The sequence below is a fragment of the Mirounga angustirostris genome, unplaced genomic scaffold (assembly GCF_029215605.1).
Source record: "Mirounga angustirostris isolate CCGP_5_RB_7025 unplaced genomic scaffold, mMirAng1.0.hap1 SCAF_5, whole genome shotgun sequence".
In the NCBI taxonomy this organism is placed as follows: Eukaryota; Metazoa; Chordata; class Mammalia; order Carnivora; family Phocidae; genus Mirounga; species Mirounga angustirostris.
In genome coordinates this window covers 72,149,542-72,177,040 of record NW_026991713.1, presented here as the reverse complement: position 1 = coordinate 72,177,040, position 27,499 = coordinate 72,149,542, and the positions used below count along the sequence as shown (strand labels likewise).

At 36.6% G+C, this 27,499-nt stretch overlaps 1 protein-coding gene across 3 annotated transcripts in view; it reads right to left on the bottom strand.

Annotated features, from left to right (window-relative positions):
- The window catches only part of SLC2A13 (solute carrier family 2 member 13), a 384,555-nt gene that overhangs the window by 73,524 nt on the left and 283,532 nt on the right, over positions 1 to 27,499 (bottom strand). For all 3 annotated transcript variants that reach the window (XM_064591394.1, XM_064591395.1, XM_045869435.3), the window contains exon 7: positions 23,037 to 23,162. In XM_064591394.1, the coding sequence (XP_064447464.1) occupies positions 23,037 to 23,162 (126 nt within the window). The remainder of the gene's footprint in view (positions 1 to 23,036; positions 23,163 to 27,499) is intronic.

The window sequence follows — 27,499 nt, the reverse complement described above, 5'->3', positions numbered from 1 at the left end:
TGAGGTTAAAAGAGAGTCAGGGAAATTTAAAAACACTGTTGCTGCCACTACCATTCCTAAACCAAATTTTATTTAAAATTTAAAATATGCAAAAATATTTAATTTGCCATATTTGTCAAGTAGAGCTCCTGTACTGCATACATTTTTAAATTGGAGTTCCATTTTTTTTTTTTTTTAAAGTAGGCTCCACAGCCAGTGTGGAGCCCAATGTGGGACTTGAAACTCATGACCCTGAGATCAAGACCTGAGCTGAGATCAAGAGTGGGATGCTTAACTGACTGAACCACCCGGGCACCCCATGGAGTTTCCATTTTATATTGAAGAACGTCATTCTTGGAAATTCTCTGAAGCCTAAACTGCTACATCTCCGTATTTTGAAAGCTTCAGTTTAGACAATTTCCAACATGAGTAGTTGCCTATTGTTTCATCAACATTATATTACCAAATTCTTTAAAATCATATCTTCCAAGACAAGGAAAAGTGTACATAAACATTTTCTTAAATTCTATCTGCATTTTGTTATTCATTATGACAAGACTTAAATTAACTTCAAATGTGAAGACTAGGGGTGAGACTTTAAAAAAATCAGTCACCATTTTGATGTAGATAGTACCTTTGGAATTTCAATGTCATTATTTTATCTCCCAAAGAAAAGAGCTACATATGTAAATAGCAATTAATAGTTTATAAGGAATAAGCTTATCAAAGACATTTAATGACTCATTCATAATTTCCTCATTGTAGCTTTTTTTAAACTAGCCTAAACTTTTTACAAATGGAGGAAAAAGTGGAAACATCTATTACTTTAAGAAAAACACAATGCATGAGCTGATTTTATTATGTCAAAAAACATACGGACTCACTAAAGAAATTTAATCAAAATTCTGATAGTATTAAGCATTATTATAATTGTATAAGATTTAATGATAATTATTGATGAAAGTTTTTACAAACTTAACAATGCATTTGTAGGAAAATGAACTCCTCTTTTATCCTTAAATACTAGCATGCTTAAGAAAGGAATTTTTAATTTTACCTTTACCAATTAGATATGCAATTCCAGTCAATTTATACAGTTAGTTAAGTCAGGAAGATAGAGCAGATTGTAGAAATAAGATTTATAATCAGATGGGTTTTCTATTTAGTCAATGTACAAATCTTTCAATATACATTTTCGTTTCACTTCCTTAATGATCATGGATGGCAAGCAAGTGATATTACTTCTATTTAAAAAATCAGCAAGCGGAGGTTCAGAGAGGTAAACTACATGACCCAAGGTGATAATCTGGTCAGTTAGTGAGTCCAGACACATATCAAAGTCTTCTGACTCTTTGTTATACAAAAGAGCTAAGCTGCACACTGATTTTTAGACTTTCTGAAAGAAACTTGCTGAAAACCATACACCCAACTGTAAGTCAGAAATATAAAAAGAGGAGATGGAATAAGGCAGAGAAACTGTGAGCTGTGCTGGGTATGGTGACAGTGTGGCCTTTATTGTTAACTACTGCCAACTCCACTACAAGTTTCTCAAAAATGTCTGGCCTTCTCCAATGACCCAGAATTATCCAGAAGAATAAAACTGAGAATTCTTTGTTGAAACATCTAGAGGGCTGGAGGCTACAGCACTCTCTTTTTTCTTATTACTGTTCTTTCAGTAATATTCACATCTACTGAGGGATTTCTACATGCCAGGCATTATGCCTAACAGAGAGAACAATACTATTCCAACTTTGCCCATGAGAAGCTTCCAGTTGGGGACAGTTAGAAGCAAATAGGTATAACCATAACTAACAAAAGAAAATAATTATAGCTTATATACAAAGTACTAAAAAGTGCTTGTGCTTAAGTACGTAAGGATAGAGTATTGTGGAATAATAACTGAAAAGTATCTTAATATATGCTAGCTACAATGAAATAACTTCTTGTATTTCTAGTCTGTGAAAAATAATTAACCATTATTTTAGCTAAGTTATGTCACAGCCCACCATTCTATAAAAGAGAGCCAGTGTCAAATAATTGTAGCATTAAAACTGCAGAAGTAAAATAATCTGTTAATGTTTATGTTTCAGAATCACTTAGTGATAACACAAAGACATAGATTTCTAAGTATTCTCCCTTCAGTTCTGAGCCTATTTTTTGTACAAGAAATTCAACTGATGTTCAAGTCTTATTCAATTAGCTATACTATAGACCCTACAGTGTTTGTAAAATCCTAACTGTAACATTTAAATCCATGAGGCATACAATGTATCTTAGACTGATACTGAACTGAGGTCTGAAACAGTTTCACTACAATTTCTCCACTTCTTTTTAATTTTTGTGAAGTAGGTGTTTGTTTCTGGGTCCATACTTTATTGTCATGCTTCTCAAATTAGAATATGTACTGATGTGCTACAAATCAGAATAGCATATTTTCTAGGAATAAAAGTTTTCCCGGGGGTTGGGGTGAGACGGTGGAGTAAGAGGATTCTAAGCTAACCTTGTCCCATGGACACAGAGATAACAGCTACATCTAGGCATCCACCTCTGAAAATGACCTAAAGACTGCTAGAAAAAACCTTCCATAATTAATTGTAGAGAGGAGCCCAGCAGAGACATGGTTAAGAACCAAACACCCAGCAGGACTAACCACAAAGGGGAGGGACACCACAAGCCCAGAGAAGGAGACCTCACACCAGGCACCCTTGATACTGGGGACCCCTAATCATCAGACAAGTCCCCATAACACCTGGCTTTGAAAACCAACAGGGCTTAACTTCAGGAGCTTTAAAATCAGCAGGGCTTAACTCTGGGAGAGTGATAGGAAACTGAATCTCCACCCTTAAAGAGGCAGCATAATAAGTAACTTGGCCTCGACATAGCACAGAAGTAGCAGTTTGGAAAGTGGCTGAGGTACACATGAAGTGTACTGGAGGATCAGGGATCTTCAGTTTGTCTGGAAATGAAAGTGCTGGTGGGTGCCATTTCTCACCCCTTGCCCCTGACTAGAGAGACAGACACCTGAAGAAGGCAATGCTAACACTCTCCAGCTACCTTGCTAAATCATAAGCCCTAACTGCACATACCCCTGCGAATGTGCCACATTCAACCCACCCACTTTGGCAGGCATCCCTCCAAAGTGACTCCTGCCCCGCCACAGATTGCAGGAAGCCCTGGCAGGGACTGGAATCACTCCAGAGTAACTCCTACCCTAGGCATGGGGGAGATAACCTCACACATCAGTTCATTGTCATTTCCAGCAGCCTTGCCTCTTAGCTGGCTGCCCAGGGAGCAAGACCTGCCCTACAGTGCATCCCCAACTATGGCAGAGAGAATCACTGCACACAGTAAGCCTGACTGCCAGTCCTGCTCATCAACGAGCCCCTGGCAGCCTCAGACAAGCCTCCCAACAGTGCAGAGACCAAACCTGCCCAGTGTACCCACTGCAGGCAAAGCAGGTCATTGCAGCCAGCTGTGCTGAAAGCAATCACAGCTCAGCCAAAAGAGGAGAGTCCATGCAGCCCACACAGGGGATACCTCTGGAGCACCTGGGGTTCTAGCAACTAGGGGGATTGTGCTAGGCACCACAGGACCTCTTTGACACAAGGCCAGTACTTTCAAGACCAAGAAAGGGAGCTGACCTATCTAATACATAAAACCAAAAAAGAGACTTAGACAAAATGAGGAGACAGAGGAATATATTCCAAATGAAAGGATAAGGAAATATTACAGTAAAAGAGCTAAATGGAACAAAAATAAGCAATATACTTGATAAAGAATTCAAAGTAATAGTCATAAAGATGCTCACTAGACTTGAGAAAAGAGTGGATGATCTCAGTGAGAACTTCAACAAAGAGATAAAAAAAATATAACAAAAGAAACAGCCAGACCTGAATAATTCAATAACTGAAATGCAAAAATACACTAGAGGGGAAACAACAGCAGATTATAGAATGCAAAAGAACAAATCGGCAATCTGGAAGACAGGGTAATGGAAAGCAAGAAAGCTGAACATCAAAAAGAAAAAAGAATTATAAAAACTGAATTCAGTGACATCATCAAGTATAAGTAACATTCACATTATAAGGATCCCAGAAGAACAAAGGGTTGTTGGGGCAAAAAACTTATTTGAAGAAATAATGGCAGAAAACTTCCCTAATCTCAGTAAGGAAACAGACATCCAGATACAGGAGGTACAGAGAACACCTAACAAGGTGAATCTACGGCAGTCCACACCAAGACACATAATAATTAAAATGACAGAGAGTAATGGCAGAGAGAATTTTATAAGCAACAAGAAAAAAGAAAATAGTTACATACAAGGGAAATCCCATAAAGGCAATCAGCTGATTTATCAGCAGAAATTTTGCCGGGGGAGAAGGGAGTGGCACAGTGATATATTCAAAGTGCTCAAAGGGGGTGGGGGGAGACAAACTACAACCAAGAATATTCTACCTGGCAGGGTTATCATTCAGAATAGAAGGAGAGCTAAAAAGCTCCCCAAACAAAAGTTAAAAGAGTTCATTACCACTAAACCAGTGTTACAAGAAACAGAGGAAATTCCTTAAGTGAAAGAAAAGGCCATAATTAGAAGAAAATTATGAAAAGAAAAAATTTCACATAAAAGCCAACATACTATAAGTACTAGATTAATCACTTACAAAGCTAGCATGGAGATTCAAACACAAAAGTAGTAAAATCAACACATCTACAAAAATTAGTCAAAGGAAACACAATTCAAAAAGATGTAAAATATGACATCATATACATAAAACACACATGGGGGAATAAACGTTTAGTATTTTTAGAATGTGTTAGAACTTAAGTATCCATCAACTTAATACGGACTGCTATACATATCAGATGTTACTTATGAACCCAATGGTAAACACAAATCAAAAACCTATAACAGATACAGAAAAAATAGAGAAAGGAATCTAAGCACAGCATTAAAGGAAGCTATCAAACTACAAGAAAAGAGAGCAAGAGAAGAAGAAAGGAACAAAGAACTACAACCAACTGGAAAACAATTAAAAAAATCACAGTAAGTGCATACCTACCAATAATTACTTTAAACATAAATGGACTAAATGATCTAATCAAAAGAGGATAACTGAATGGATAAAAAACAAGACCCATCTATATACTGCCTACATAAGATTCACTTCAGACCTAAAGAGATACAGACTGAAAGTGAAGGGATGGAAAAACATATACCATGGAAATGGAAGTAAAAAGAGAAGCAGGGTACCAATACTACATCACACAAAACAGATTATAAATCAAACACTGTAGCAAGAGACAAAGAAGGACATTACATAATGATAAAGGGATCAATCCAGTAAGAGGATAGAACAATTGTAAATATCTATGCACCCAAGATTGGGGTACCTAAATATATAAAGCAAATATTAACAATCATAAAGGGAGAAATTGACAGTAAAATAATCATAGTAGGGAATTTTAACACCTAACTTACACCAATGGATAGATCAGCCAGACAGAAAATCAACAAGAAAACAGTGGCTTTAAACAACACATTAGATGAGATGGACCTAACAGATACATACAGAACATTCCATACAAGTGCAGCAGGGTACACATTTTTTCAAGTGCACATGGGACAAACAAGTGTCAATACATTAAAGAAGACTGAAATCATACCAAGCATCTTTTCTGATGACAATGGTATGAGTCTAGAAATGAATTAACAAAAAATGTGGAAAACACACAAAAACATGGAGGCTAAACAACATGCTACTAAACAACGAATGTGTCAGAATGCCAAGACCCACAAACACCTTGAGGGAAAAAAATATAATAAGAATATGCAGGTAGTGACTTTATCCTTCTTGTTTTAAAAGAACTGCACACACACAAAATCTCATTCAATCTCTAATCTCGAAGATGAAAGAGTTCCCTAAATTTGGGAAAACAAACTTCTTTGAACATCTCAGGAGTACTCAACAAATACAGAAGAGACAGAAAATCTCTTTTTAAAGAATCATACCAGCTCACAAGCAGGGAGTTGTGTGTTGCTTATACTGGGGGTGGTGTCGTGCGTGTTGGGGCAGGATGAGGAGGTTGCCCGTCGCGGCGACACACAAGTCACACACAAGTCACAGGTAGAGCCCCGGGATGGTCGGCTCCATCCCTCTTCCAGCAGAAGAGGGGCTCTGCCAGCTTTTGATTGCGGATCATCTGCTCCACAGATATATAATACCCAATAATTTACATTCTATTAGCTCCTCACTTAATGCAGAAAACAATGCCTTGCCTGAAATGAAACTGCTGCACTACAGGACATGAAATATTTATAGAAGCCAATTGAGGAAAGCAACTGATGACTGCTCAGGGGTTTAATCAAACAAAGATACAGCGCCCTGCGCGCACGTTCATAAAGGAGTTATTTCTACACAGTAGATAATAACATTTAATGCTATACATACTATTTCATCTTCAGCTTTTTATATATTTTAAATAGATATTTAAAAAATATCTATATCCAGGGTATAGAGACACCAAATACTAATTCTATAAGAAAAGCTCAAAGCTGTCAGTCTAATCAGGACTTTGTCAATGTATCTGGGGCAATTCTGTTTACTTCAAAGGCAGTTCCTTGCCCAGCCCAGAGAGACTGGCTATCGAGGACACTCAGCCAAGGCTGACTATGGTCTCAGAATATTTGCCGAGCTGGCTTCAAGATTCACTTCCCTTGAACTTCTCTAGGCTTGTCTCATTTTATCTTCATTCTATTTACCTCTACTTTCTTCTGTCTTTCCAATGCGGATACCTTTGTCGTAACATTTTCCAGCTCTTTATCAACTACCCATGCTTCCTAATTGACTGCGCACCCCCACTCTCCTGGAGAGCTTCCTCGGGTCACTCCACTGATCCAAGTGACATCCCTGGGTGTGTGATCCCCCTTCCTTTCCCTGGTATGCCAAATGGAGGAAACCAGAGTATGTCTGGTTTACCTGTTTGTTTTCTCTTGTCTTGTTACAGAGCCCAGCCCAGAACCTAACATGGGTAGAGAAAAAAATTCCTCCTTTACACTAACGTGGTATCCCAGAGCTTGACTCCTTTCTGGCTCAGGGCAGACAGAAATAATCATGTAAAAGTCCTCAGACTTAGAGTCAGAGAAAGACAAATACCATATGATTTCACTCATATGTGGAATTTAAAAAACAAAACAGATGAATATAGGGGAAGGGAAAGAAAAATAAAATAAGATGAAAACTGAGAGAGAGGCAAACTGTCAGAGACTCTTAATCATAGGAAACAAACTGAGGGTTGCTGGAGGGGTGGTGGGTGGGGGGTTGGGGTAACTGGCTGATGGGCATTAAGGAGGGCACTTGATGTGATGAGCACTGTATGTTACATGCAACTGATGAATCACTAAATCCTACCTCTGAAACTAAAAAAAGAAAAACAAAACTCCTCAGATTTAATTGAACAGCAGTACTAAATATGTTTCCTGGTTTAACTGTAAAAGACATGAAATATTTCTATGTACCTTCTGAATCTCTATTTAAAGGAGCAGAGTTGTAATCACAGACCAAGAACTATTTGCTAAAATGTTCACTGTTCCCAAGTATTAGATATCTTACGAATCAATTAAGAACAGACAATAATAGCTCGATTACAGGGAAGAAGATGTTCTGGGCAAACACATCCTTTGTGTTACTAACTGTGGTGTTACTAAAAGTAGTTCTGTGACTCTGCCCAGGACAAAGGCATTTTTCTGCTTTGTAAATACCTCTGAAATCCTTTTTTGCATGTGTCTGTCTTAGTTGATCTCCTCCAAGTTTTTAGGAATATCAAGCTTTGCAATCCTATTTTAGGTAATAAAGAATACAGTCAATGTTTGGTGAATAATTAAATAGGCAGATAAATGTAGATATTAAGTTTCATACACATTTTCCCTCAGATGATAACTACAGTTTGAACACAGAGACATAGAAAAGTTTCAGGTGTTATTAACATATAAAATGTTGACTTTGCACTGTCCATTTCTCTCATCCTTTGATTCTCCTGAGCAGAATTTTGATCACCTGTTTCCTAAACCAAATAATTAAAAAACAACAATGGTCTGCATAATCAAGAATTTCCTAAAAGTTCAATGTTAAAACAAATAAGCTGATTTTCCATTACCAATCAGTCAACCAGCCTGCACCCACAGGGGGATAAAAAACAACAACAACACAACAGTATAGTTACATGAACAAATTTCACATCCCTGATGCTTCAGAAGGTTTGATAGCTTGAGTGCTTTAATAAATGGGTATCCATGCATCACACATCAATCTCATTTTTAAGCTTCCAATGAAATTTTTGTCAAGAAAAATAACGTTCCCTGAAACATTATTCACAAGAACCAAGATATGGATATACAATTGTATATGATATACAACTGAAGTGTCCACAGGTAGATGGATAAAAAAATATCATGTGTGTATATGTGTGCATGCATATACATGTGTACACAATGGAATAGTATTTGGCCATAAAAAGAAGGAAATCCTCCCATTTGTGACACCATGGATGAACGAGGAGGTCATTATGCTAAGTGAAATGAATCAGATGCAGAAAGACTGTGTGATCCACTTACATGTGATATCTAAACCAGTCAAGCTCACAGAACCAGAGAGTAGAATAATAGTTGCCAGCCCTTGGGAGGTGGGGAAATGAGAGGCTGATCAAAGGGCACAAACTTTCAGTTACAAGATGAATAAATTCTGGGATGTCATGTACAGCATGGTGATTATAGTTAATAATACTGTACTGAAGACTTGAAATTTGCTGAGAGTAAATCTTCTATATTCTTACTGCACACACAGTAACTACATGAGGTGCTGGATGTGTTAACTTGATTGTGGTAAGCAATTTACAGTGTGTACATATATTAAATCATCATGTTGTACATCTAAAAATCATGAGGTACACACTAAATATATATAATTTTGTCCATACCTCAATAAAGCTGAAAAAATAAATTTTCATGAGCTTTAAAAGCTCATAAAATAAATTAATGATTTATAAGTGACTTTATAGTTTGGACATTTTTTTCCTCAGTTATGTCATAAGCAGTTCAAGTAAGCCCTTGTGATAGAAGGAATTCAACACTATTTAAAAATATTTTCTAAAGTAGGAACACATAATTTCCCAAATATCTACAGTCCATTTCTGAAATACTCTGTCCTACAGTTTGCCACAAACTTTTATTCCTCAAGCCTTCCATTAATTGAGATTTCTAAAAGCTAGGGCTGATTTTTTAAATGTTGCACATTCTAAAACTTATTTTCATGAAACTTTTTTCTAAATGTCCTGGACCCTAAGCAGTATATTTGGCAAATATTTTTTTAATGTATTTGTAAAAGGAACTTTAATTTCTTTACAGTAACTTTATTATTTATTTATTTATTTAAAGATTTTATTTATTTATTTGACAGAGAGAGATAGCGAGAGCAGGAACACAAGCAGGGGGAGTGGGAGGGGAGAAGCAGGCTCCCTGCTGAGCAGGGAGCCCGACGTGGGACTCGATCCCAGGACCCTGGGATCATGACCTGAGCCGAAGGCAGACGCTTAACGACTGAGCCACCCAGGCGCCCCTTTACAGTAACTTTTTAAGTATACTTGTATAAATGTTGCTATCTGTCCTAGATTATAAATCTTGAGGTAATATCTGTGTATTTTTAATATATTTCTAATAGCATGTAGCAGAATATCAAATATTAATGTTATAAAATGAATGCACAAAAAGCCTCTTTGTATTTCTAGCTATAGATTTCATACCAATATGAACTGAACTTAAATCCTGTTATAAAATTCAACATACCAATAATTAAGCATAAGAATATTAATATTTATGGGTTTGTTCATGCAGAACAGGTCTATATCCAACCTCTTCCCCAAAACTCATATATCAAATAAATGACAGAAAGTTAAAATACATTTTTTGTTGTATTTTCCAGAGAGTTCCAGGGCACATGTGCCTCTGAAATGGAAATAAAGTTGGCTAACACTTAGGACTCTTCATTTTAAAAATAACATTCTTAGATAAAATAAGACAGCACTCGTCATAAGAGGACAAGTGATAATACAGTCAAGGGTGTTACAATGAACTCTTCCTAGAAATCCCAAGACAGAGCAACTGAGTTTCAACAGTTTTCAGACTGCCTCTCTGGCACTGTTTGGAAACAACAGGAATTCCGATGGGTACTGGTTCATGAAGGTCCATGCAAATTCCAAATGATACAACGTGGCTGTTACCATACAAACGGTACATGTTGTAAACCCAGATTTAAGGGGTTAAACTTTTTTTTTTTTTTTTAAAGCTCTCACTGAAACCATGAGAGTAGGAAGGACCTAAATGATGGGTACTGAGGCACTGGGTCTCTGACTAGAACAACTGGAGTTTAGGTTCACACATACTCTCTAGCAGGAACTTTCTGAGAGTATTTGGATTTCGAATGCTGTTCTTAGCATGTATAATCTTTCCTTTAAATGTTTTTATTAAAGATATTATATAAGAACATTTTATTTTATTTTTTTTTAAGATTTATTTATTTGAGAGAGAGCGCGAAAGACAGAGCGAGAGAGTGAGCACGCATGCAGGGAGGAGGGGCAGAGGGAGGGGGAGAGAGAATCTCCAGCAAACTCCCCTCTGAGCACAGAGCGGGACCCATGAGATCATGGCCTGAGCCAAAATCAAGAGTCAGATGCTGGGTGGGAGGATGGGTTAGCCTGGTGATGGGTATTGAGGAGGGCACGTTCTGCATGAACACTGGTTATTATACACAAACAATGAATCATGGAACACTACATCAAAAACTAATGATGTCATGTATGGTGATTAACATAACAATAAAAAATAAAAATAAATAAATGTTGCTGAATATTAAAAAAAAAAAGTCAGATGCTTAACTGACTGCACCACTCAGGTGCCCCTATACCATGTTAAAATGCAGATACCACCCAGCCACACTCCTTGTGTTAATAAATTTCCAAATGCCTTGCCTTACCCTCCTTCCACCTGTTCTTTTAAAAATGCTTCCTTCCTTCTTTTCTTTTTTTTTTTAAAGATATATTTATTCATTTGAGACAGATACAGAGAGAGAGAGCATGAGCAGGGGGAGAGGGAGAGGGAGATGCAGACTCCCCATTAAGCAGGGAGCTGGACGTGGGGCTCGATCCCAGGACTCTGGGATCATGACCTGAGCCGAAGGCAGACGCTTAACCATCTGAGCCACTCAGGTGCCCCATTTCCTTCCTTTTTCAATCAGGATTTTATCTTTTAAACCCAAAGCCATTCACATTAGTCCTTACTTAAAAATCTTAACAGCCCTCTACCCCTATAGTAGTATTCCCCAAACTAAGGCATTGCATAACCCCCTTTGTGACTATTTACCATATTTTTTTGTTTTCCTGTATTGTTATTCAATAGTTTCTAAAACTGAGCTTCCTTTTAAAACTGATATAAAGAAAATCTGTGCCTCTTCCACAGTGGAATATGGCTTATCTTGCTTTTTCAGTCAGAAGACAAGAGGTTATGCAGAGCTAACAAAAGAGCCCAAATCCCAGCGCCATGATGGGGCTACAGTGTCGTAGGCGGCAGACAGGTCCATATGAGGTCAGTTATAGTTCTACTCCACATTTTCTTTACTCTGTGACCAAAGCTAATGGGACGCCTTCTATTCTGGGACATTGCCAACTTCACTCCAGAAGAAAAAGAGGACATGACAAATCCTTGCTCTTAAAGCTCCAGCTTAGAAGTGGCATGGGTTGGTTCCACTCTCATTTCTTTGGCCAGAGCAAATCATGTGGATAAGACCGAATGGGCCAGAAAAACCTAGTCCCTCCCTAGCTAGTGCAGCAGATATTTTGAACAATAATGCAATCAGTCACACTTGCCAAGAATAGAAGATAGTTATGTAAAGAAAACACAATGCTAATAATTTCGAGTTAGAGAATGTTTCCTACCAAGCATTAAAACCACACTAGTGCCAACTGATTTTTTTTCTTTTTTTGTAACTTTTAGAGACTGGGTTTATTTCACTCAACATAATTCACTTTGATTTTCTTAATATATTAGGAATATTTGGAAGAGAATTTTATCTCATTCTGTGATACCATGTCCTATCCACAACTGGTATCACATATAGTCATTCACCTAAAATCCATTGCCAGTATGCTTTCCATACCTATAAAACGTACCTGTAAATACTGAATTAAAATTCCTAAATAAGGCTGACAGTTGGATTCAAACTCACATTTCCAGTATCAGCGCCAGTCATGCATTTTCCTTCCTCTTGTTCCCATTGTTCCCTCAACCCCCTTTTGAAAAATCCCAACCTCCCCAGACTCCATCTCGGCAGTAGCACATCTTCTGCTTAAATGCACCATTATTTGATGAACCGAGACTTGGCCCTGTTATTTTATATTTACCAAACACTTCGAGCCTTGGCCCTGTCCTTAACCCTAAAAGTCTCACAGTCTTCATCAGTCTTTTTTAGTGAGAAATAACTGACGGACTCCTTTTCAAATGAAATATGAACTGAAGAATAATTTTAAAAACATAAAAGGAACAAGGACTGGACTAGAAATGTACAGTTGGGGCCTAAGATGAAGTGTAGTCAAACACATTATGAGTATTACTACTTGGATAAAACTGTGCAAAAGTGTTTATTATTACAATTAAATGTCAACTAAGAAATTGGACAAATTAACATGGAGGAGGGAGATAAATTCTTCTTATTATTTTTTAAATACTTTATTTATTTGACAGAAAGACACAGCGAGAGAGGGAACACAAGTAGGGAGAGTGGGAGAAGGAGAAGCAGGCTCCCCGCTGAGTAGGGAGCCCAATGTGGGGCTCGATCCCAGGACCCTGGGATCATGACCTGAGCCGAAGGCAGATGCTTAACGACTGAGCCACCCAGGGGCCCCATGGGAGATAAATTATTCAGAAATGTTTTGCTTTTTTTTTTTTTTAATTTTTATCTTATTATGCTGTGTTTATGTTTTGCTTTTCTGATTTGTATACTTTGTAACATAAAACAGCGTCATTCCGTAACGAAGTCATTAATGCCGAGAGAGGCTAAGTTTCTGGGCTTGAAAAAAGAAGAATCCAGAGGCACGTGAATTACTTAGGGATAGATGAAACTTACAAATACATACTGTAGAGCTATAGATCTTAAACAAAGTATCTAGCATGACGACTTCAAGTAAAGACAAGAAGGAAAGTGTAATTTAAAAAGCAAAATGGATTAAAATATCTTACTTTAGAGTCTTGCTCTACTCTGTCTAAAATGTATGCTAGCAAAAATTAATCTTGAGCTATATTATTATTAATTTAGAAGCATAGCTTGAGGATTTTAAATTCTTAATATGAATAACTAATAAAAACATCAATCCTATATGTGACTATATTAAGATACTGATATAGTTTGTTAATTATAAATTTCTTTTTCTAAATGCAAAATGGATATATACCTTTAAAAGTTAAAAAGAAAAAAGGTGATGAAGGGAAAATTCTATTTTTAGCTATTTGGCCTGTTTTCATAATACACTTGATCTTATACTGTCACCATAAATACATTGCTTCCCTTGCATACCAGTGAATATTCTGAGGACATGTGCTGAATATTTCTTCCAATAATTTTTTAAAAGTATTTTTCATGTAGCATGACTACATGCAATATATAGCATGCATATACTTGAAGGACATGGTTAAGTTTTATTTTTTAAACCTCTTTAGTGTGTTAATTAGTACCAGGTAAATATTTAGCATTGTGAATTAATGTGCATCACTCTCATTTTTCTTTTAGAGATTCTCTTTCCTGGAAATAAGTATCAATGTAGGAGATTTCACTAAAGTTGGAACACCTCTGATTTGGAACTGCCGTACTTTCAAACCCTTATCTTCCAGTGATGGAAGCCTTTCCATTTTGTCATTTAACAATTACTGTTGAATGTCTGAATGTACAAGGCACTAAGGGATTAAATAACAGTGCATGAGGGCGCCCGGGTGGCTCAGTCCGTTAAGCGTCTGTCTTTGGCTCAGGTCATGATCTCAGGCTCCCTGCTCAGTGGGGAGTCTGCTTCTCCCTTTCCCTCTACCCTCCCCCCCACACTTGTGCTCCTGCTCTCTCGCTCTCAAATAAATATCTTTAAAAACAGTGCAGGATACAGACATTGGAATTTATAATCAAGAAGCAAAGATACATCCAAACCCAAATCACTATCATAGAGGACAGTGTAATTATCATATAAGTTAGCATGGAAGTGCTAAAGGGCAAGCAAGGGATATAATAAGGATTGTTTGCTGGGGCTAATCAGAGAGACTGCAAAGAAAAAGTGACATGTGATCTGGGCAAAAAATAATGGTTAAAAGTCAGGCAGAAGGAGGAAGAAGGAGGGTAAATTCTAGGCAGAAAGCACAGTGTGAGGAAAGGCACAGAGGTAGGAAATCACAATGGATATTAGGGTGATAGCAAGGGATTTAGGTCGACAGGACTTCGTGTGGGAGAAGAGCAGGACGCCGGGAAGATAGTCTGGGTGTTGCATCAGGGTGCAGCTTTGAGAAAAACATCTCTGCTGAATGAATACAATAAACCAGGCATTCAGTGTGAGTTAGAACAATGAACTGCCAAATAGGGCCTCTATCTAGCTATTTTAGTGTGCTAATTACAGAGCGAAAATGTTGTTATTATAGGAAGCAAATACTGAATCAGCACATTAAGAAAGTTTGCCTCATTAGCAATACTTTTAAAGAGTCAGGATGTTTGAAGCTCCAGAATAGATTTTTTATGGTTTTGTGTGTATAGAGAGCCAGGGGATAGGGAGGTGGATGAAGAGGCACACAACTAAACAGAAAGTATTTTAATGCACTTACCTGTTAGGAAGTGCTTATTCTAATCTAGAAAATGTATTATTGACAAATCTAAGAAAAAAAATTAGTACAGGATATTTACCACCAACATTTGCGCAGACATTTAAAAGTGTCTTCGGATACACTCTTACATAATCTTCATAAAAACCATATTGTTCAACACAACAAGTGTATTATTTCCATTGTATAGATGAGAAATGGGGCTCAGAGAGGCCCAGACTGTCCAGGTGCCATTTACAAACAAGGTAAATGATAATCAAGGCTGAAATTAGAATCTACATGACTCTAGGATGTGCATCTTCCTACTATGCAACTACTGCTCCCCTAAAAGGCTTCTGACTTGGAGAACTTCACTGAGACCCTCTACGCATCACTGTCTTCATCTGTATAATGGGAATGAAAATTACGCTTCACAGAGATGTCGAGTTGGTTTTGGAAGGTTTTTTTTTTTCTAGAAAGCTGTCCATTTTATCTGTTTTCAAATGCACTGGATATTATTTGTAGTGTTCTCATGATTTTTAAATTTTTTACTATCTGTTGTTATATGCCCTTCTTATTCATTCTACTTATGGTTTATGTGTGCCTTCTCTCTCCTCAACCAGCAATGCCAGAGATTTCTTCATTATATTGGTCTTCTTTAAGAACCAACTTTCGGTTTTTGGTCTTTTCTAGTATTTTTTTGTTTTCCATTATTTTCTTTCTCTTATCTTTCCATCCTCTGCTTACTCTACAGGCTAATTCTCTGTTCTAGTTCTAACTTCTTGTGGATTTTTTCATTTATTACTTTTAATGTCCTATTTTCCATTATGATTTCTTCTTAACCCATTAATTAATTTTAAGGTAATTTTTTTAAGTTTCCAAACTAAAGTAGAAGGGGTAATAAATATCTTTATATTGTGTTGCAGTATTACTGTATTTTGTTTAGAAAAGATATTTTGCAAATATTGATTATCTGATTTATTTAGAATTTTTAGAATATATATTCATTTATACAAATTCATTAAGTTTATTCTTTCTGCTTAAATATAGTAAATCTTCATAAGTATTCAACATTTGCTTGAAAATAATAAAATTCTCTATAAGTTAGGTTCATAATTTCACTTACATCAAGCTTATTAGATAAGTTTTCCGAATGCTCTAATCTCTAATTTTTGTCTTCTTGACTTAGCACTTACCTAATTTTTTTCACTATATTTCCAACCCCTCTATGATTATCTCTTGTAAACAACATTACAACTGCATTTAAAAGAAATCCAGTATAAGGATATTTGTTTTTAGTAGGTATGTTTAATAGGTTTATTTTTACTGTAATAATTGCATTTAAATTTCATTTTGATTTTTTTAATTGATTTCCCTTAACCATAGTTGCTTCCATAGTTTTCCCCCTTTCCTGCCTTACTAGTTTCTCTTATTTTTTTTTCCTCCACTAGTACATATTTTTAAGAGATTACATTTACATTTTTTTAAAAGGTTTATTTATTTGGGGGGGGGAGGGCATGCGTGCTGTGAGTGGGGGGAGAGGCAGAGGGAATCTTCAAGCAGATACTCCCTGAGTGTGAAGCCCAATGTGGGGCTTGATCCCACGTCCCTGGGATCATGACCTGAGCCAAAACCAAGAGTCAGAAGCTTAACTGACTGACCCATCCAGGCACCCTACACTCACATTTTTAACACCTATAATTAACAAGCTGCAAAACTAATTATAATCTCCATTTCCTTCTGGAAACAAACAAAGGAATGTACAGGGCTTTTGTCTAACAGTTCTCATACCCCCTTTTATGTTATTTATCTAGAATTTTAGCTTTTGAAGATTTTATTTTTAGTAAAATTTGCTTAAGTATAACATCTGTTATACATGTGTATATACACATACACACCACACAAATTATAAGTGTACAACTTTCAGTATAATTGACAAAATTATACTATTTCCTTTATCTTTCAAACATATTTTAAAGTCTCTTTCATATCTTTTTTGTAATGGAAGGTTGTTTAGATAATTCATTCCTCACTCTGTCATACTTGCGTCTTCCTTCCCTCATTAATTGATGTAGTTTATAATTTCTGACTGTGCTCTCACATTTACCACGTTGCCTTCCGTGCAAGTCTCACGTGTCCTGGGTCCTGACAACTGCATGTTTATTTCTGAAGTGGCTCTGTGGATTATACCCAGTTTGGGACACATTTTTTTTTAGTGTTCACATTTCTCAATTTATGGTTCCCATATCACAAAGGCACTGCGACATTAGAACCCGTATTACCCCATCGTAACGGCTTCTGGCTTTGCTTTCCTACGTGTGACACTATTTCTACTCAAGGTCCTAAGTGGGCAACAGAGAAGTTTACAGCTTTCCCAGCCCAGCCTGGCAGTTGTTCTTGCCCCTAACCCAGAGCGCATATAGCACTACATAGCTCCAGAGAGAAAGCCTGGAGCTCTAACTCTCTCAGCACTCAAAACACTAGCTTCTCACTCTTCAGGCCTGCTTCCCTTCTGATGTGGCTCCTGGGCTCCTGGGTTTCCATGTGGTTCACTGTGCTTGCTCTCATTTGTGGCACCTAGGGATTTCCCTCAAATTCAGCTGTGCATTAAACTTGTATTTGCATGTGTAGAGGATGCATAAGGGAGGTATAAGGGGTGACAGGCAGGGAGAGAAGGTTTTCCATCAACACAGTGTAGTTTATTTTCTAGAAGTATGCTAAATAATTTTTTTAATGGGTTTTCCTTTTTATTTTTAATTGTGGTTAAAGACATATAACAAAATTTGGCATCTTAATTCACCATTTTAAATTTTAACCATTTTAAATTGTACAGTTTAGTGATGTTAAGTATATTCACGTTTATGTATGAAGCAATCTCCAAAACACCTTTCATTTTGCAAAACTGAAACTCCATACCCATTGAACAGCTCCCTATTCCCCACTTCCCTTGCCTGCACCAATGACCATTCTTCCGTCTTTATAAATTTGACTATTCTAGGTATCTCCTATTAGTGAGGCATGTGTTGTATTTTTTGTGACTGGCTCATTTCACTTACCATTATGTCTTCAAGATTCATCCAGGTTGTACTATGTGCCAAAGTTCCCTTAAGTCTGAATAATGTATCACTGTATGTATACACCACATTTTCTTTATCCATGCATATGTCTATTCACACTTGGGTTGCTTCCATCTTTTGGCTATTATGAATAATGCTGCCATGACCATAGGCATTCAAATACTTCTTGAGGACCTTGCCTTCAATTCTTTAGGATATGTACTCAGAAATGGAATTGTTAGAGGATATGTAATTCTATTGCAAAATTCTGTGAAACCACCACTCTTTCCATAGTGGGCGCACCACCTTACATTTCCATCAATAGTGCACACAGTTTCCAATTTCTCCACATCCTCCACAGCAATTGTTATAGATAAATTTTTAATAGTGGCCACCCTAATGGGTATGAGGTGGTGTCTCATTATAATTTTGTTTTGCACTTCCTAATGATTAGGGATGTACAGTTTTTCATGTGCTTGTTGGCCAATTGTGCATCTTCTTTAGAGAACTGATTTTTAGAAAAAAACTTTTTTACTGAAATTTAACAACAGATATTAGAAAAGCATGCCAATTGACTTAATGTTTTGTTTCCAATTTATTATAGTAGATTACGTAAGCAAATAGTTTTCATTATGTTGAGACAATTCAGAGTTCACCAAAATCATTATATTATCTCCATCATGAGTGGTATTATCATTCCACCTGGTGTCTTTTCAGGAAACAGCTATAGTTAGAGATCAGGATATATGGCTCCGAATCTCCCCAAAACTTGACCCTGAAATATCTATAAACAGTATATCTCAGATGTGAATCCAAGGTTAATGGTAGATTTTGCCCTGAGAATTCTACTCCAAGTAACTGTATAAAACCTATCAACCAACAAAAATATAGTGAATGCTAGTTTACCACATAAATGGAAAATGTGTTGTAGGAATTTCTCATGGCAAACACATTTTGCTTTTTTTTTTTTTTTTTTGCTTTCTTTCTAGCACAGAGCAACCAACCATAGTGGCTAAGTTAGATGAGGCCTGTCACTCAGCACAGAAAAGGGTGAGAGGAAAACTGTCTTTTTTTGAAGGGGAATGGTAAAGAGTTTGAAAATATTCTAAGAATATTCTACAAGGGCGCCTGGGTGGCTCAGTTGGTTAAGCGACTGCCTTCGGCTCAGGTCATGATCCCAGGGTCCTGGGATCGAGTCCCACATCGGGCCCCCAGCTCAGCGGGGAGCCTGCTTCTCCCTCTGACCCTCTCCTCTCTCATGCTGTTTCTCTCTTGCTCGCTCTCTAATAAATAAATAAAATCTTTAAAAAAAAAAAAAGAATATTCTACAAACACAAAAGTTCTCTGTATATTTTGTTTAGTTCTTGTGTTTTTCCCTAGGCATTATCTGTGCCTCACTTTTCTCTAGTAGTGAGTACACTCAAGGCATAATGCTCTAAATATATAAATAAAATGTAAGAATAAGTTAACATAAAAGAAGTAGTATACATTTCTATTAAAAAGTTGTACTATCTGTTATTTGCAAACAGTAGGAACAAAACTCCTATTTTGGGGCCTGAGACCTCTAGACCTTCTACTGAGGATGAGAGAAACGCCTAATTTTAGTGTCCCCTTATCATTAATATACATTTCTAATATGTTTTTAAGTTAATTCTGTGAAGTATAGGAAACTACATACACAGATTTTGTGACATATTCATAATTCCAGACAAGCAAACTTTCAGTTTTTATCTATTGAAAAAAGAATCATAAGGGCTAAAACTGTAAAGCATTACATCCAGAAATACTTAATCAATTAACTCACTAACGAAGCTTGGCTGATGAAAATTATATACTGGGTGTTTCTAAAACAAGCTCTTTCAAGTTTTCATGTTAAGTAATAATTGCATTTCTTTTACATATTTCTTTGTAATTAGTATATTTAAAATGTAGTCTGGATTTTCAGTCAAATACTACATAATTTACTTCTACTTCTTTGCAGTAGTTCCCTAATAAAATGATTAATGATAACAGCATAATGATTAATAATGATACATTATACTTTATAGCTTCTAGGAGATACAAGTAATTAACAGATTTCACTGCCTTCATCAGTTCTATGAGGCAGACAGAAAGAGAGAATATTATTCTTTTTATGGGAATTTAGAATACATCAGCGGTTAAGGCCATATCAAATAATATTTACATATTTCCTACGTCCATGGATATGACAGGAGCTCATAAATGTGGGGAATACTTATTCATACAAATATTTCATTTATGTGCCTACTACAAACCAATGTAATCTGTCAAAAAGAGAAAAGTCTATAGCTTCCCAGACTGGTTACTGCCAATGACTATCAACTTTTATCATTGTTTTGCTTAATTTTACTAAATTCCAGGAATGTACTCAAAGAAAACAATAGTTGCATGAAAGAACTTAAAGTGATATCAATTTATTGTGACTTGAAAATTTTCTTTTACTTAAGTTTCAGAGTTTGAAAATTACTGGTGTAGTTAAACAATATGCAATGGGAGAATTGCCTTGGAAATATGAGGGAACATCTGACTCAAGAGCCAAACTTTTATAGCTTAAGACAGAATTGGGTCTGGATCTGAATTTCCTAAAGTCTAGGCTTGAGTGCTTTCTACTCTAAGTTTGTGAAACATACAAGTGTAACTTTATAGTGCCACCTTATATCAGTATATGCTGCAAAGTAATATAGTTGTGAAAATCCATTTAAAAGACTAGTTTAAAAGAACTGCAGTCATTGACTATAAATGCAGTCACGCTGTAAGTTTAAAAATAAGACTTATTCTTTTGCTGTGCAAAAGGTTATTATTTTGGCAAAGTCCCAATAGTTTATTTTTGCTTTTGTTTCCCTTGCTTGAGGAGACATATCCATAAATATTGCTAAGGCTGATGTCAGATTACAGCCTATGTTTTCTTCTAGTTATTTTATGGTTTCAGATCTCATATTTAGGTCTTTAATCCATTTTGAGTTTATTGTGTGTGGTGTATGAAAGTGGTCTGGTTTCATTCTTTTGCACGTAGCTCTCTAGTTTTCCCAACACCATTCATTGAAGAGACTCTTCCCCATTGTATATTCTTGCCTCCTTTGTCATACATTAATCGACCATAAGCATGGGTTTATTTCTGGAATCTATTCTGTTCCACTGTCCTATATACCTATTTTCGTGCCATACTGTTGTGATTACTATAGCTTTGTAATATACTTTGAAATCTGGGATTGTGATACCTTCAGCTATGTTCCTTTTTCTCAAGATTGCTTTGACTCTTAGAAGTCTTTTGTGATTCCATACAAATTTTGGGATTATTTGTTCTAGTTCTGTAAAAATGCATTTGGTATTTTGATAGGGATTGCAATGAATCTGTAGATTGCTTTGGACAGTATGGACATTTTAATGGTATTAATTCTTTCATTCCATGAGCATGATGTAACTTTCTGTTTGTCTATGTCCTCTTTGATTTCACCATTGTCTCAGTTTTCAGAGCACAGGTCTTTCATCTCCTTGGTTAAATTTATTTTAAGGTTTTTTATTTTTATTTTTTTGATGCAACTGTAAATGGAATTGTTTTCTTCTCTTTCTGCTACTTTGTTATTAGTGTATAAAAATGCAATAGATTTCAGCGTATTAATTTTGTATGCTGCAGCTTTACTGAATTCATTTATCAGTTTTAATAGTTTTTTGGAGTCTTTAGGGTTTCTATATATAGCATCATGTTATCTGCAAATAATTACCAATTTGGATGCCTTTTAATTCCTTTTCTTGTCTGATTGCTGCAATTAGGATTTCTAGTACTGTGTTGAATAAAAGTATTGAGAATGGGCATCCTTGTCCTGTTCCTGACCTTAGAGGAAAAGTTTTCAGTTTTCACCACTGAGTATGATATTACCTGTGGGTTTTTCATATGTAGACTTTATTAGTTTGAGGTATGTTTCCTCTAAACCCACTTTGTTTAAAGTTTTTATCACAAACAAATGCATTCTGTCAAATGTTTTTTCTGCATCTATTGAAATAATCATATGGTTTTTATCCTTCTTCTTGTGAATGTGATGTATCACAAGGAATGGTTTATGAATATTGAACCATGCTTGCATCCCTGGGATAAAAACTTTTGCACAGCAAAGGAAACCATCAACAAAATAAAAAGGCAATCTAGTGAATGGGGGCAGATATCTGCAAATGATATACCTGATAAAGGGTTAACACCCAAGATATAAAAAGAACTTACACAACTCAATACCAAAAACCGATCTGAAGTTAAAAAAAAAATGGGCAGAGCACCTAAACAGACATTTTTCCAAAGAAGACATCCAGATGGTCAACAGACACATGAAAAGATGCTCAATATCAATAATCATCAGGGAAATGCAAATCAAAACCACAATGAAATAGCTCCTCACACCTGTGAGAATGGCTAGTATCAAAAAAATAAGATATAACAAGTGTTGATGAAGACATGGAGAAAAGAGAACCATCGTGCACTGTTGGTGGGAATGTAAACTGGTGCAGCCCACTATGAAAAACATGGAGGTTCCTCAAAAAACTAAAATAGTTGATCCAGTTATTCCTCTACAAGGTAATTACCCCCAGAAAACCAAAACACCAATTTGAAAAGATAGATACATGTACCCATATGTTTACTGCAGCATTATTTATAATAGTCAAGATATGGAAGCAACCCAAGGGGTCCAAAATAGATGATTGGATGAAGATATGGCATAGAGATGACAATGGAATACTACTCAGACATAAAAAAAATGAGATCTTGCCCTTTGTGACAACATGGGTGGACCTCATGGGTATTATACTAAGTGATATGAGTCAGAGAAAGACAAATACCATATGATTTCACTTATATGTAGAATTTAAAAACCAACAAGTGAATACACTAACAAAAAAACAGATTATTAAATACAGAGAACAAACTGGTTGCTTGAGGGGAGGTTGGCTGGCGGATGGAGGAAATAGGTAAATGGGATTAAAAGGTATAAACTTCTAGTTATAAAATAAGTAAGTCATACAGATGAAATGTATAGCATAGGGAATATAATCAATAATAAAAAAAGGTCTCATTCTGAAATTGTATTTTATGTTCTTATGGTATATAAGGGATGACATACCTGCCCCAGGCTGCCTCATTCGTAGATGCTGTATTAACTGGAACACAGGAGGAGTCAATGACAGTTGATTTGTTCATCCTGTAGCAGAAACCGCAGTCTGGATCCAACATACATTCATTACAGTAACTGTAAAATAAAGAGTTATATCACGTTAAAGACAACTGATCTTCTTCTACATACTCCATTATACTTTGCAGGAAGCTTGGGGCCATGGCACTCATGTTAGCCATGGCAAAGGGACATGTGCTGAGGCTGCTGGGAGCTGGTAGGTCTCCCCACCTGTCTCTCCCCTGGCTACAGCAACTGCAGAAGCCACTTTGAGATGGAGGGAGGCTTGGATCTGAGACACTGGGTGTAAAAGATCCCCAGCTGTCCCTCAGCAAATCAGCATTTGCTTTTCTAAGCCACTGAGATTTGTTACCAAAGCATGGACTGGCCCAATGTGACCCAGTGGAGTTGTTCCAAATTGTACCAAAGCATTTATTTCTCTTAACTGTCTCCATTCCATATCCTATCTTTTAAAAGTGGAAAACATATTTCCCAATATAAATACTGAAACAGAAAATTCAGAGAATGAAAAACATTACATCTGAAGAAAAAAGTTAAAAACAAAAATATCACCACCCCAATAATGGCCACTGTTAATATCTTGGTAGGACATCTGCACTCTTAACAAATCTACACAGAGTACCAACTATATGCTATGCTTAATTTAAAATAAGTTGGTATAGGAAAAAAGGCTAACTTTCTCTAAGTTAATTGCATCTACTGGTTGGATCACAGAGCCATAATCAATTAATCATTGCTCACATAACAGCAGTGTCCTAACTGCAGAAAACTCTAAAGAGGCAAAATCCTTTAGAGGGCAGGGTTTTCCAACCTAAGTCTACAAAGTACTTGTAAATGTGTTTTCTTGCAGTCAAATTCATTTGCCAGACAATTCTGGAGTACCTCAAACATGGCAGGCACACACAGGGCACTGCAGACACTAAGATGAAGAGGACAAAGTCCCTGCTCCTGGGTAGATAAAAGGCAAGGACAGGAACAGATATACAAATAAATAAATGGCAGTGTAATAGAAATTAGTGTGAGCTACTCTAAGGACAGAGGCCTGTTCATCTGCCTGTAAGAGCTGGGGATAGTTTGGGAGAAGATACTTGACATAGATCATAAAAGAAATTTACCATGCAAAGAGGTAGAGGGCAGGGCATTTCAGAGGACTGCTTATTCTACAATTAAAGATCAGTCAGCACAGACTTATTATTGACTGTGTACAAGTAATTATATGATGGGGTGTGGGGGAGAAACAGGGTAAGTACTACTGTCAAGCATTCAAAAAAGAGATGAATCCTCAAAATCAAAATACTTCTTTGATTAATTTAGCTAACTGGGAAAACACTGGCATTATTTAAAACAAGATTATCATTTCAGCCTCCTTCTGTAAACTTTTCCTTTGCAAACAGCCATCCTTAATTTTAAATGAGACTTGAGACCCCTTGAGGCATAGCTTGGAGATATTGAGGATTCAGTTCCAGACCACTGCAATAAAGCAAATACCACAATAAATGAGTCTTTTGGTTTCCTGGTGCATATAAAAGTCATGTTTACTCTATACTGTAGTCTGTTGTGGGTGCTACAGCATTATATCTAAAAAAAATATATACCAATGTACATACCTTAATTTAAAAATACATTATTGCTAAAAAATGCTACCATCACCTGAGCTTTTAGCAAGTCATAATGACTGATCATAGATCACCATAACAAACCTAATAATAATGAAAAAGTTTGAAATATTATGAGATTTACCAAAATGTGACATATACAAAGTGAGCAAATACTGTTGGAAAAATAGTGCCAACAGACTTGCTTGATGCGCGGTTGCTGCAAACCTTCAATTTGTAAAAGACACACTATTCTGTGAAATGCAATAAAGCGAAGTGCAGGAAAACGAGGTATGCATGCCTGTACTAAAAGCAAAAGAGAGGGCTTTGAAAACCAACTGAAAGGTCAATATACTTTAGAGAGGTGATACAGCATTGCAAATATAAAAGGGTCCACACCTGTGATAAGCAAAAGAAACAGAACAGGAAGCTTTAGAAGTACTGTGAGCTTCCAGCTTTCACAACTAGACAGGGTTAATCTGGAAAGGAAGGGAATTCCTGCTAGCACTTTGTTGGTTTCTTCCACCCATGTGAGGTAGAATCTAACAACCCTGATTTTTCCAACGGCTTTAAATGATACTTATTTGGGAAAGGTCAACTCATCCAGCGGTAGAGAAATGACTCTATTTCTTTAAAAATAAGTAATTCCTACAACAGGCCAAAAAAAGTAATGATGAAGGCTAACAGTTACCGAGAACCTACCACACGAGTGTGTCAGACATCACAAGGTGTCACTGATGATGCTTTGCCTCCTCCATCCCTCATTCAGTCATCTGACTCTGACCACAACCTCCCGTTCTTCCAGCTTGCTTATAAATGATCCCAGCTCTGCCCTGGTGATTCGTTCAATACAAATATGTGCCAGGCACTATTCTGGGGGTTGGGCCACATTAGTAAACAGAACAGATTCCCTGCCCTCATGGAGCTGTTAGACCTCCTGGTGACTCTGGTTCATTGACCCTTCTACTTGTTCCCTATTCATTAGCTTTTTACTTTCTTTGGTTCATCCTTATCTAGCTTATGGATCATGGCCTATCACTTCAACATCCTAAATTTCCTTGTCCATTTCTTTCCATCTCACCCGACTAGCAAAAAGCCTAGCCATATGTGAATGTCAACGTTCGCTTTTTCTATGCCTTCCCCACAGACCCGAATGCAGCTGAGGAAATCACACAACAGGGCAGCTTAGTAGTTCTCTAGAATACACTGCTACCAGCCTCCAAAGGATCCTCAACGGCCTGACATTCCTAATAATTTTCTGTAGTCAACTCCACACAAGGACTTTACAACCACATTACATGGGGACTATTCTTCAAATCTCCAATGCTCTGTCCTTTTAGTCACTTCATATCCAGCTTCACCTCAAATCTACCTTCACATAGAAAACAGATGAAAGTGGTAAAGATGGTAACTTTATAATCTTACAGCAAACACAGAAATAATCATAATGTCCTCTGCTCCAGTAACAAAGACAAATTGTTTTTCTTTTCTATCTGGGCTTTCGTTCTGTTCCATCTCCTTAGCCCATTTCAGACCCTTTTGATTACTGCTCCTTCTTTCTCTTAACGTCTATTGTCTTAAGGTGGAAGATTAGCTTTTTGATTTGGTATCTTTCTTCCTTTTTACTGTAGAAAGTTGTAACCATGAATTTCCCTCTGAACACTGCTGTACTTACATCCCACATTTGGTATGTTTGGTTTTCATTTTCATTCATCTCAAAAGAATTTTCTAATTTTCCTTGTGACTACTTTGACCCACTGGATTAAGAAGTGTTATTTAATTTTCACATATTCATGAATTTCCCAATTTTTTTGTTAGTGATTTTCAGTTTCACTCCATTGTTATCAGAAAACACTTAGTATGATTTCAGACCTTTTAAAATTTATTGAGGCTTGTTTTGTGGCCTGGCATATGATCTATCCTGAAGAATCTTCCTTGTGCACTTAAGGAGTGTATATTCTATTGGTAGCAGAGTATTCTCGAAATGTCTGTTAGATCTGGATGATTTGTAGTCAATACACTAATTTTCTTTTGGGAGGGGATGTTTTTTAGATCCTCTTTCTTCTTTTAAGTTTTAGTTAACATACTGTGCAGTATTAGTTTTAGGAGAATTCAGTAATTCATCACCTAAATACAACACCAAGTGCTCATCACAAGTGCCTCCTTAATACCCATCAGCCACCTAGCCCATCCCTCACCCACCTCCATCAACCCTTAGTTTGTTCTCTATTTTTAAGAGTCTCTTATGGTTTGTTTCCCTCCCCACCCCCATATGTTCATCAATTTTCTTTTTTAAAAAATATTTTTATTTATTTATTTATTTATGGACAGCACAAGTGGGAGGGGCAGAGGGAGAGAGAGAATCTCAAGCAGACTCCATGCTGAGTGTGGAGCCTGACACGGGGCTTGATCCCAGGACCCCTGAGATCATGACCTGAGCCAAAACCAAGAATCAGATGCTTAAGAGACTGCACCCTATCTATTTTCTTTCTTAAATTCCACATGAGTGAGATCATATGGTATTTGTCTTTCTCTGACTTATTTCACTTAGCATAATACACTCTAGCTCCACCTACATCATTGTGAATGATAAGATTTCATTCTTTTTGATGGCTGAGTAATATTCCATTACATATATATACATACATATGTATGTATGTATCACACATACACTACTATATATATACATACATATACTACATCTCCATTATCTTTATCCATTCATGAGTTGATGGACATTTGGGCTCTCTCCATAGTTTGGCTATTGTTGAAATTGCTGCTATGAACATCGGGGTGCAT